This window comes from Rattus norvegicus, chromosome 17, assembly GCF_021556685.1.
Source record: "Rattus norvegicus strain SHRSP/BbbUtx chromosome 17, alternate assembly SHRSP_T2T, whole genome shotgun sequence".
In the NCBI taxonomy this organism is placed as follows: domain Eukaryota; kingdom Metazoa; phylum Chordata; class Mammalia; order Rodentia; family Muridae; genus Rattus; species Rattus norvegicus.
The window spans coordinates 80,519,503-80,532,471 of NC_141550.1; the positions used below are offsets into that span (position 1 = coordinate 80,519,503).

Genomic DNA, 12,969 nt, shown 5'->3' on the forward strand with positions numbered 1-12,969 from the left:
CATATAGCGACCAGCCTGCTGACCAAGAGATGGTAAAAGGAAAAATACAGGCTTCTGGAAACAATGAAGAAGTTACAGAGACCTAGCAGCCCCAACGGGACAAGTAAGGACAATAATGCAAATGGGATAGTGGGAAAGACTCCGGTGAGAGGAGCTCACCTCTCCTTTAGGCAGGATCTTCTGCTCATCCAGCTTGAAGGCTGTTCCAATCCTTCTCCGAACAGTAGGCGGTTCCTCTCCTGGATCCAGGGGATACTCAACAGGCAGCTTTCCCGTGAGTTCCTGCGTGTGCAGAAGAACGTTCAGAGAGGTCATGGGTCACGCATATCAGAGAACGTGCTTATCTTTTATCTAGGACACACAATCTGATGCGCAGATCCGATGTATACCTAAGCATTAAGTACTGTGCTTAGATGAGATGGTACAGTCCTGCAACCTAGCTCCTCAGGAGGCTGAGGGAGGAGGGTCACAAAGTTAAGACCAGTTTGAATAACTGATGAAGAAGACCTCCACGAAACAAAACGACTGCCCCTAAAAATGATTTGCAGATAGAGTTCAGTGGCAGTATGCTTACCCAGTATGCACCCCGAGTTCAATCCCCAGTATTGGGAGGGGGTAGGAGGAGGAATCCACATTATGAAATTTAACTTCTACCAAAAAGAAGGAGGAAGAAGAAGAGGAGGAAGAGAAGGAAGAGGAGAAGGAGGAGGAGGAGGAGGATTTTTTGTTTCTCATTATAGAAGGTTGTGAGTCATCATGTGGTTGCTGGGATTTGAACTCAGGACCTCTGGAAGAGTGCAGAGCTCTTAACCGCTGAGCCATCTCTGTAGCCTGACACTAACTTCTGTTTGAGAATTTTAGTAAAAACTAAATGTGAACAGAGGTGCACGCACACACACACACACACACACACACACACACACACAGAGAGAGAGAGAGAGAGAGAGAGAGAGAGAGAGAGAGAGAGAGAGATTCTGGTATGTGTGCATCTGGGGCTCTGGGAATCTAGGTGTTAAGGGCACAATGATAGTGAGTGGAGGACAGATTCCACAGTGGCTCTGGGCCAGCCTAGACCATCTGAGGAAAGACTCAGAATTAGAAGGCCCTCCATAAGTGTGCTACCCTGGGCTGAATGAGGATCAGTTTAAGTCTGCAGCTGACCAAGACTATGGAAGCTAGACAGGACTGCAAGAAGTCTTTCTGAGACAGCAGAGAGGCGCCGGAGAGGCTGGCGACACCACTCCGTGCATTCGGCAGGCACATCTGGGCAGACACCAGCTCTGGCTTTCTGACCCTAAGTCAGTGTAGATGCTACACAGTGACACAAGGCATACCTGGATGAGGATGAGCTCAGATGTTCTCTTGAAGCTCCACATAGACAGCTTTTATGTTGGGTAGCCTAGGTCTGAGTGCCCATAGCAGTCAAAGTCAGATCACAGAACCCCCCACCCCAACCCCCTTTCATGTAGTGGCAGGTCGACTACACGGGGATGTGTGTCTTTGTGGTATGTGTGTGCAAAAGCACCATCCTCCTGGGCCTCTTCCCTGTGTCCATATCGCTGGAACCAATGGGTTTTTTATTCTATATGTAGGCATTTTAGAATTTTAGAGCAGGATGTCCCACTGTTTGATGATCACCTCTGGAATATTCTCTTTCTTTAAAAAAAGGTTCCAGCATCTCTGAGACACTTGCCTATTTCTGTGACTTCCTACTTCCTCTCTCTTAGGCCTTGTACAAGCAGCAGCCTGCTAAGATTGTTATTTTACTCTACGTGCAAACAACAAACTGCCAGCACTTCTTTCCCAAAAGGTATAAAAAGGCAGGAGAGGTTGTTAACAGGGCCGTGGATTTATAACTCTAAAGTGTTTGTGGTTTCAGTCTATATTTCTAAAACGAGGCTACCGATCTTCCACCATCTCCTTGAAAAAACCCAGGTCAAGGTCTTGATTCTCCAGCCATTTAATCTGATTTCACAAGTAACCAGAGCCGCGTGGTGGGGGACGTAATTTAAGGCACAGCACTGGGTCCTCTGGCTACGGAACACCCGTGGTTCCCACACGGCCTCACTCTGGCTGCTCTCTTCCCCAGGGTGTTTCTTGCTACTTGCGTCTGGAGGATCTGTGAGCAGGGAATTAGCAGGGAGGCCTCTGGGCCCCTCATCCCACCCGTGGAAGTAGACATACGTGGACAAGGGGCTGGCTTTCGGGTTGTTTCTACCTAAGTTATATTTTCTGTTCTCAAAGTCAGAGGAAGTGGGGGCTTTTTTTTTCTCTTCTTTACTTTGCCTTTGTGAAACTTCTAGGGTACATGCTGGCCTTGCCTTGACATGCTTCTCACATGCTATATTGTACAGTCTTTGCTTGGTTTAAGGACTTCTTTTATTAAACACAAAACAAGGCTTTACAGATTATGAGAGGCAGATACCAACACCCATTCTCTCTCTCTCTCTCTCTCTCTCTCTCTCTCTCTCTCTCTCTCTCTAATAAAAATGCTGCTAATATTTACAGTATCACATAGCACATCCCCCCTCCCCCATTCCCCCCACCCCAGGGCCGGGCCCCCGGCTTTCCTGATTTGCAATGGATTTGTGCTAATGTGGTTCTGCCTTGAGCGAGCTCCGGTTTAAATCAATCCAGACATAATTAAGCCAAGTTGAAATGTAATGTGATCTCGCTCTCAGGCCCCACTGGTTCATTCTTCCCGCTGCAAAGCATTATTACTTGGGGGGAGGAGGGGGGAATGCACCTCCTGGATTTAGTTAGGGGACTCTCTCCATGTTTCCCATCCGGAACTGTTCACCCACGAAGCTTTTGGTCATGGTTTGTGGAGCACAACCACTCCCAGGAGAGCAACACTGTACTCATGTGAAGCACATGCACATGTGTGCTTGTACACACAACACACACACATGACTGCATGTGCTACACTAAGAAATGGAGTCTACGAGCACTGCTAACAAAGAGTTGTGGAATAAACAGACGAAGGGAAGGATGGACAGCTCAAACCACGTACCGTGTCGAGGTACATTGTGGGAGCCTCCACATATGTATCGAAATTGGGACTAGCACTGAAACAGTCTGAAGGAGACAGTGGCTATGGGAGTGATGTGTGTGTGTGTGTGTGTGTGTGTGTGTGTGTGTGTGTGTGTGTGGTGTACTTCTGTATGTGGAGGCCACAGGACGACCCTTGGGAGTCAGCTTTCCTCTTCAGCCTTGTTTGAGACAGGGTCCCCTTTGTTGCTTGTTGCTGAGTATGCTAGGCTAGCTGCCCCACTCCCTCCCATCTCCCCAACGAGATGGCAGGCGTGTTCTACTCTGCCAAGCTTTCTTCTAGGTTCTTGTGATTCACCTCTGGTCCTCACACTTGCAAAGCAAGCGATTTATTCATTGAGCCATCTCTCCAGCCCGATGCAATATCGCTTTACATCAAACTTAAATGAATCGCAATTCTGGGTATATAACATCACATGGAAGGCCATAGGTTCAATCCCCAGTGGTGCAGAAGCAAAACCAACCCCAACAAGCCAGCAAACCAACATCACTACCACCACCACCAACACCAACCACAAACTAGGAAAAGATTCCATTTTCAAAAAGAAAGATCTAAAGAAACAGCAGATCGGCAGGCTTAATGGATTACTGTGTATTTCAGGCACCACCCTGGTGTCTTTGTTGGCCTGCAGTGATGCTACATTGTATCCAAAGACAGACTCAGAAGAAGCAAAAGCTTTTCCCAGCAACCAACAGGCATAAGCTCCTGGGAAGCACAACAGTAGTAGGACATCCCATAGAATGAGGTAGTGTCCTGTGAGGACATGTCCTGTGTGGTATGCCTTGCACGCATGGTCTTGGGATGGTTAGAGGGATTTGTTATTTAGCCTCAGGGTGTATGTGTCATGTGTGAGATTCAGTTGGTGACTGCTTTAACTAGCACGGTGTTTCTTTAATATCTTGCTTCTAACAAAAGGACATCATGGAGGTGTGGGTGTTTCCAGCACTGGGGAGGGAGAGTAGATGTTTTCCTGAAAGTCAGTTTGCATTGTCTCCACCCTGCCTTTTGTCCACAGCGGAGATGTATGACTTGACAGACAACACAGACTTAATTGCTTACAGCTTCCCGGAGACACAATCGCTTCAGTTCCTCCAGCCTCTGGCGTAGCGTCTCCTCCAGAGCTTCCTGCCTGGATTTCAGGGCAGCCAGCATGTCTTTCTTGGCTGACTGCGAGCTATCTGACTCCTGAGAACCTGTTGACAAACAGCAGGGTTACTGGGCTGGCTGACAGGGGACGCACATCTGGACCACTAATGGATTTCACCGGAGCTCACAACTCGGATATGGGATTTACCCCGGGAATCGGGGAGCGTGAAATGAGACAGGTGTGCCGTGTTCCAGGCATAAGGAGTGAATGCAAATACCACAAGGAATATATAGCTTCTCAGAGGACTGGCAGGGGAGCCGACTCTCCTGAACGAGAACGTTGTCATTTCTGATCGTCTTAAGACAGGCCACACCAGCCAATTTTAATACATTTCACAAAGGAAGGGGGAAAGGAACGTTTAAGTTAATATTAATAATTTCAATACATGGTTTAAATTTTGTCCACTGAAAACATGCTGATTTTTGCTTATTGCCAAGATAGCATCTGATCTCTGTAAAATATCTGAAAATATAGACAGGTATAAAATTAATAAACTAACCACCTAGAAATAACTATCATAGAATGCACTTTCTTTAGCTTTTCCCCAGAGGATACACACACACACACACACACACACACACACACACACACACACACACCCCAATTAGAATTTTGCCCACTATTTTATCTGAGTGCTATAAGCTGAGAAAAATTATCTCCTAATGGAGAGAATACAATATAGAGTGATGTATACTTTACGAAAGACCTATATAGGTTTTCCATGCTTCCCCGGCTAGAATGTCTGTGTGATTCAAACAGCAGGCTGCTAGAGATGAAAACTTTTTAGAAGGCAACCTTGTGAACCAAAAAGAAAACAGAAAAAAAAAATTGAATTCAAACTCAATAATTTCCAGGGTGTCTGGATCCCGGAGCAGGTTTCTTGTAGTGAGATTGGTAACTCTCTCTACCTTGCTAGGTTGTAGAAAGTGGATTGATGGCTGCCCTAGGAACAGCCCGGCTAATGGCTGCATTTCTTCTCTCATTCGTACTAGCAGAGCTGTTAGAAATCAACAGATATCACCGACTCTGCACCCAGCGGGCTTAGACCTTACCACCACCAGCTCTCGCCTTCCTAGAGAGCTGGATCTAGGTCTGTAACTTCAGTTTCTCAAGATGTTGAGGCAGGAGGAACACGAGTTCAAGACGAGACTGGCCTACAGGAAGCCACTTCAAAGACTTAGGTTAGCGAGGGTAAAGATGAACACCCCTACTATGAAAATTGTAACACCTTGCTGGGAACAACTAGAGCTATAAATGAACAGAGATGACTGCTCTAGACCTGGATCCGGATGCTAATGCTTTAATGACACCAATTTGCCATGAATTAAACAATGTAAGAAAAGCAACCATAATAACGTCCCCAAAGGGAGTTGGTAGTGGTGGGGTGTGGGTCCGGTATTTCCATAACGGACAGCTGAAGGGTTTGATGGTTCAGTGACCAGGCAATGGATTGGAGGCTATTTCAATGGTATAGATGTCTCAGAATCCCGATTTCTGTGCCTTTGCGTCAGTAGACCCAATACTTCTAAACATGCCACCCTATTCTTTATGGTCTCTGGCCAGGAAGCCCAAATTCCCTTGATTTGCATTCTCCCAGATCTCTGGATCCTAATAATGAAGAATTCTCCGTGTCTAAGTACAATTCGACTCTGGCTCATGCTGCGTTCTCTCCCTTTCCTGGCCTACTTGAGCTTGAAATTGAAGACATCGATCACTCTAGGAAGAAACCATCTCTACGCTTCCCCGGGGCCAAACAAATATTGTCAGTTGTATACTTGAGTGCGATAATTAAATTGTATCTCATCCTAGTGAGAAAAAAAAAAACAGAAAAGGAAAAGTGGTCATTTATGGCTTGTATGCCATTCCGTTATGGAAGACGCTACCTTCCAAGCTTGGAGTCTTTCCTGAGTTTCTGACACGCTTTGGTTACAGGTGTTTAACAGCACACTCAGCAAATGCTTGGTCCTAGCTGAGACTCCATTACCTCATGGTCTGCACAGACTCAGTCCAGATGTGCCCTTCTCGGATATCATACCACTGGATCTTATTGCAGTCGCCCTTGTCTGCCGGCAGTTGATATATTTTTTTTTTCACATCCCTAAGTCCACTACCATGTGCTTATCGGCTCTAAACCCTCTCTGGGCTACGTCTACCTAATGCAACCTGGAAAAAACATTATGACTCTTAATTGGGTCTCAGTACCCATCACCAATCCCATTTGAAGATAGGAAAATTTAATGAGGCATTCTCCGCTCCGTCATCTAAAAAAAATTAATAAGGATGTAAAATAATACTGGAAGGAAGTCAGACTCTAAAAAACAGGCCTGGGGAAAACTGGAGTTCAAAAAAGATTAGGGAATTTCTAGTCTGAGTGAAAGATTCATTGCTTTCCCTTCACCCTTGCCTAACCTCTCAGTAGGAAATGGTGATTTACGGCGTCAAACCTAAGAGCCCTAGATATTTGGGAACAGCAAAACTCACCACAGCGTTAAAGTGTAGGAGGCAAGCATACAATTTGCGGATGATTGGTCCGCTGTTACGGGATTAGTAAAGATTTGGTCTTGAGTGCTGGGCTCATTATGGCTACCTAAATTATTATTTCTAATAATTAACTTAAATATCAACTGGCATTAGATGGGACAGTGAGCCTTGGCCGGCTTGAAAGCTCCTGAGTCTGTCAGTGTGTAGCTGGCACCCCAAGTGCTAGCCTGGCTCCACGGCACGCCGTGAGTCTGGAAATTCCTTCAGGAAGAATACCGAGTCTGGAAACTAGGTTACACCTCTGTAAGCTAAGTGAAGCAGGCTACCCTGGGCACACAGGATCCCATCTGAATGGTAACTGGACAGCCAGGTGGATGGGAAACATCTGGATCTGATAAAGTCTGAGCCATTCTTTAGATGGGTGGTTCTTGAACAAGGCGTTTGCTCTCCTATCTCAGTAGTAAATGAACGAACGAACGAACGAACGAGATAATGCATGTGAAATACTTAGCACTATGCCTGGGCTAGGCGAATCCCTCCCATTGAGTTTGAGTTACCACAGTGGTGTAGAATTAGAGACATCATTGACATTAACTGTTCCTTCGTAATGAGGCCCCAGGCAAAGATAAGAACGTCACTGAACGACTCAGAAGAACGAGGAATCTAGAGCTCCAGCTACAGAGAGAAGCAACAGCAGGCAGTGTTTTCAAACCACGTCTGTCTCCTAAGCACCAAGGCTCCAGATCTGCCCTGGGAGGCTACTGCAGATGGAGCTGGGAGTGTGATTGGGGTGCTTAGTGGTTTGTGGGTCTCTATCCCATATTTCATGAGCTTAAGGCAGCTCCATGTAAACCTGGCACCTTTGCCAGGCAACTGGGGCGCAACGCCTTTAGTTCAAACACTTGGGAGGTAGAGGCAAATCTGAGTTTGAGGCTAGCCTGGTCTACAGAGGGAGTTCCAGGATGGCCAGGAAAAGCAAAACCCTGCCTTGGGGGGAAAATATAACCCTATTGCATTTGAAAAGAGATTCCACTGCCTTCTGTGTTGAAGGGCAATCAACTAATCTGAAGAAAGGAATCTGATGGCTTCTCTGTGTAAGAGCTTGCATGATCTGTGACCAGTAGCTAAGGACGCACGGCCACCCAGAGGAGAGATAGCCAAGTGTCTTGGGAGAAGCCCACTGAGAGCCTCTCCAAGAGCAACTGAAGAAGAGGCCCAGAGTTCTCTGAGGCCGAGTGTCCTCACAAGTGACCTCTAGGTGTTCCCTGATTGAGATGCTTGCCTTCTAAAAGGGCTAAAGAAAGGAAGCCAGCAAAACTGGCCGAAATCAAAGGGCAGAGATGCTCTCTGGAATCAGGAACTCAGGCCAATGGGAGTTCCTCCAACTCTAAGTTCAAGACACACAAATAAATGATAGTTTACCCCGTCCATCTGGGTTTGTGTGTGTGTCTGCTTGTAGACAGGGTCTTACTAGGTAGACCAGGCTGACCTTGGACTCTCAGGGATTGCTTTTCTCTACTTCTGTGCTGGGTGTAAAGGTGTGCACCACCACACCCAGCTGACAAAAATAATTTCATAGTCTGTATTTGGCCTTGAGGAAGTCTGTCACCATACTTTGTCTATTATCAATTGTTTGAACCAATTCACATTGCACATGCAAAACCCCTTCAGGGTTATACTCGAAGCCCACACAACTGGCAGAACCACTTAAATCTGCTACCTTTGAAAAGGACAGTGACCGAGAAAGACTGTGGGGCTGTCATCCCATATCTGCTATTGAACAATACAAGGCGTAGGTGTTCCACCTTGAGAACCATCCTGGTCCTACCTAGAGAGTGGCCACCTGACTAGTCTTCTAAAATGTCTCCAAACTCGAAGCATTGATTACCCAATAAATAACGCCAGTGGTTGCTTCTCAGCCATTAGCCTTCATTTCTTCAAGTTTTACCAAAGGAACTTTATAGCCAAGTACAACCTCCTTCCTCCCTCCTTGACTACCCAAACCTCTATAGGAATGACAATCACTCTCCCAACTCTGGTCATTTCACTGCTACTGCCCTCTGGTAGAGGCAGGCGGGGGTCGGGAGCCATGTCTAGTCACCAACAGGAGCCTAAAAGATTCAACCTATTCCTGATCCTGAATGCTCAACTGGAGCTGTCTATAAAATGAAGAAGACGAATGGGTCATCTCTACTGGACCCCGAAGAGCGGAATTTCAAAATTTTTACATTGAAGAAAACAAACAAACAAACAAACAAACAGTAGTCAAGGGCTGCCCAGGAAGGGATAGAAGGGATAGAGGGTAGGTATATGAGGCCAGTGAGAAGTAGGTGAAATGAATATTTTTGAAATACATGAATATCCTTTTGGAGAGGGTACTAAGTGGTACTCAGATTTATGGGAAAGGAACACCCCTGGGGAACAGACTGCTATAGCATCCTCCTAAAGCAGGAGCCTGCAGTCTGGGGGTTGAGGGTTACAAGGGCTGTGTGTATGTTTCAGCTCAGCCGCTGAGTGGATCTGGGAGGTGGGGGGGAAGGTTCTAGAACTTTCCTAGGTCTCGGTTTCCTGTGTGCTGGGCAATGAAGACAGGGCTCTTCAAATACTGGGAGAACGAAGCTGGATAATGTTGGGAAGACGCTAGAAGAGAATTCAGAACACGCTAAATGCCACATGAATGCTAGTTATTATTCTTAAAATTCCTTCCTGGTTTTTACGAGGGGGTTGGCATCTCCACTTCAGAACGTCCCACGTAGGGAAAAAAAAAAAAAAAAAAGAGGCCTGAGTAGACAAGAAAATGAGGAGTGACAGGCTGGGCTGGTGTGTGGCTGGCGTGGTCAGTCCAGGAAGCTTGGGGGGCAGAAGGGGAGAAGAGGGTTTTGTCTGTCTGTCTGTTTTGTTTAATAGAACTCAGCAGGGGCTTCTTAGTGGTACAGTTCATTGAGTCCTCAGAGAAACGTTACCTCCACATTCACAGCAGAGGTCCTAGTGGCCCAGGGAGGCAGAGGTGGGACTCAAGCTTTGCTCTGTGTGGCCTTCTTAGCCTTTGAATGGAAGCTCCGTGAGAGGGGGGAAACTCTGTCTCACTGCTCTGGTGCCATGGTGACACCCTGTGCGTTGCGTTTGCTTGCAACTTCCCTCCCAGCAGGACCACACGCTCCGACCTCAAAATGCCAGAGAAGGTAGGAGAGGAAGCCAGTGGCGGTCTTCAGATCTCCTGGTAGGACAACAGAGACTTTTGGAGTCCCATCCATTTGCCAGGTAATATGGGGGAGATAATAGTCTCAGCCTTCAGTACTGCCCTCTGGAGGAACGGGAGATGAGCACATCAATGAGGATGGAGGAAGTGGTGGGTACCCGGAAGACACCACAGCACAGGGGCCAGCTAGGGGACTGCTCCGCTTTCTGGAGGATCATCCTCCCTCTGATTGACAGCCAGGAAAACCTACTGAGCTCTGAGGAACTCGGGTGAGTTCTCCAGAAAATAAATCTTTCCTGAGTTAGTGCTTAGCAGATCTCTCTCTCTCTCTCTCTCTCTCTCTCGCTCTCTCGCTCTCTCTCTCTCTCTCTCTCTCTCTCTCTCTCTCTCTCTCTCTCTCTCTCTTCGGATGCTAGAAGATAGATAGAAGAGAGAAATACGGTCCTTTAACTGTCTGTGATCACATGACACTCCTAAACCAAAGGATTCGACTGAACCAGGCCACCAGTGGGATGAACTGGTCATGAACAAGACAGCTGTCTGTAGGTGTATTTTTGGAGACAGGGTCTCTAGGTAGGGGCTGACCTTGACCTCCATATATTTGAGTTTGACCCTGATCCTCCTGCCTGCCTCCGTTTACCGAGTTCTGGCATTAAAGAGGTGATTGGGAACACTTCGTTTATGAGGTGCTGGGGGTTGAATTTAGGGCTTTAAGTAGGCTAAATAAGGGTTTCACCAAGGCAGCTGCATCCCCAGCAGGCAAAGACTGCTGCTCAAAGGAAGTCATTTTCAGTGGGCATCTGGGGGTCTTTGGGGGAAGTCAGCTGACATCACAGACATTACTGTGGACTTGGGACGGTTTTCCAGTTTTCCAGCTGAGGAATCTAGACCGGACTGGTGGCAGCTGCATATGAAGAGGCCACATGTGGAGGGGCCCCAGAGCAAATAGCAGCTCTCTCCCTGTGAACATATGGAAGGATCTCCTCCCTCAGCCGCGATGGAGAATTTGTTGCAGCCATTCCAAAGATCCCAAGCCAGTCGGCACCGGATATGAGTTTGCATCCTGCTGAGGATATGCAGAGACATGTGCATCTGTTCTCACAGACAGATGCTGATGAGTACCCCCCTACCCCCCGCTCCCACCCCCAATCCAGAAGGCGGAAGGGGAGCTTTCCTCTTTGGGAGGAGGGGAAATATAACACAAATAGTACCCCTCCCTGCCAAGAAAGAAATCTATTGTCGTAAAAGCAAGGGAAGGGAATGACTGCCTATTTGGCCTTTGAGGGGAAAATGAGAAGTTAAGACAAAAAAAAAAAAAAAAAAAAAATGGAGACAGCCAAGTCTCAACAGATCTGTAGAAGCTGTGAGGGAAAGGCTTGGCAGGCACCCAGGAGTAAATATGGGAGAAGGGGTTAGACTCCTCTTTATGATAGAGAGATATTTACTTCCCAGAGAAATTCTCAAGGATGAATTCCTTACATCAGAGATGTCCCGGGGATCCTGTGGCATGACGCCACGTTGCAGATGGCGGGATCAGCATGCTATCTCCAGGGACCATCTCTGCAAGTTCAGTGTGATTTCCAACACGGACAACACAGCCTTGGAGAACTTTTCCTCAGCCTTGGAGATTTTTACGAATGGAATCGTTTAGTTCGGGGAGCAGTGAAATGGAAGTTCTTTGGGAAGCGAGCACCTTTTGGGGGTGGCTGGGAGCCTTCGGGATGGCTTGCCCTCGGGGGAGCGTCGGTGGCACTTTTTGCCAAGAGGGAGGTGTGCTCCTTGCCGAGAAGGGAAGGAGGTAAACAGGGAGACGATCTGCGTTTAAACGTTAACAGCATCTGATAAATATCTAATTGAAACCATTGCTTGTGGCTAATGTGTAGGAGCGCCATTCCTCGGCTCAGGAACCCAGGAGCTGATCCTACTGTTCCAGGACTCCTGCTCGACTGTAATATTGAGGGTTGGAGATTAATTGCAAATCTCCGTAATCTGTAGTCTCTGCTCTCAGCCAAGATGGGGAGGTTGAACACAGAGTTTGGCTAAGTAGAAATACTGATGTGTCTGAGAGATGGTAGGGAGATCTTTCTTCTGACGTTACAGCCATTCACTCAGACAGTGTCAGTCTTAGTTCATGTCACGGGCATATACACCTTTACTAGTGACACCCGAGGGCACAAAGATGCCATAGGAGTGAGTTTGTTACCCCCTCCCCCCACCCTCCACCAAATAGAAGCGGAAGAGGGAAGAGACCACCCTCCATTTTCCTCTCCTTTTCAACTCAGGCCAGACCTGCTCAGATGAGTCCAGAAACATCCATTCCATAGACAGCGGCTTTTGCAGCGTGCACAGTCTCACAGTCCAGGATAAACAACCTCTGGCAGTGCCTGGGAGGTTGTGCCCAACAGCAAAGCCAAGGTTATGACCAAATTTAAGGCCTCTGGAATGCAGTTCATCTTGGACCTAAAAGGAGAGGCACCACATAGCCAATAGAAAACTCCGAACGGCCAGAGAAAGATCCAGGAAGAAGACAAGACTTCTTCCTGGTGATAAAAAAAGAGAGGGTGTCGACGAAAGGAAGAACACTTAAACAAGAACCACGGCACGATTTACTGCGCTGCAGAGCCGTGCGGCGTGAGCTGTGTACAGCTCCGAGCACACAGCTGGTAGGCGCCGACATCGCCTCTCCACGGCGAGAGATGTCAGATAGCTGGCATTGTCATTCTTGCACGAGTTATTAATAAACGTTCTCACAATGGGAGGAAGCGGTGGCATTCAGAGGAGGAGAATGTGGGAATTGTTGAATAAAGAAGGTGGACCCATCCCAGGCAAGGCTGGGGTCAGGGTTGAACTCGACATGTTTTTTTTCTAGAATGAAAAGTGACAGAGCCACAGAATTATAGCAGAATGCAGGCTTGGGTGTGGCTTTACTTCTTAAAACCGCAGACCCATCACTGTAGCCTTCATGTTTCTGCTTGATCAAATGGAAGAGTACTCAGCTGCCTTCAAACTAACCACACGGCCAAAATTTTATCCATAAATTCATCTCTCTCTCTCTCTCTCTCTCTCTCTCTCTCTCTCCCTCCCTCCCTC

General features: G+C 47.3%; 1 protein-coding gene across 14 annotated transcripts in view; it reads right to left on the reverse strand.

The window, feature by feature from the left end:
- Positions 1 to 12,969, reverse strand: part of Frmd4a (FERM domain containing 4A) — a 588,018-nt gene that overhangs the window by 23,330 nt on the left and 551,719 nt on the right. For all 14 annotated transcript variants that reach the window (XM_087590786.1, XM_087590788.1, XM_087590784.1 and 11 more), the window contains 2 exon segments: positions 4,112 to 4,245; positions 160 to 282 (listed from right to left, as the gene is read on the reverse strand). In XM_087590786.1, coding sequence (XP_087446912.1) covers positions 160 to 282; positions 4,112 to 4,245 — 257 coding nt within the window.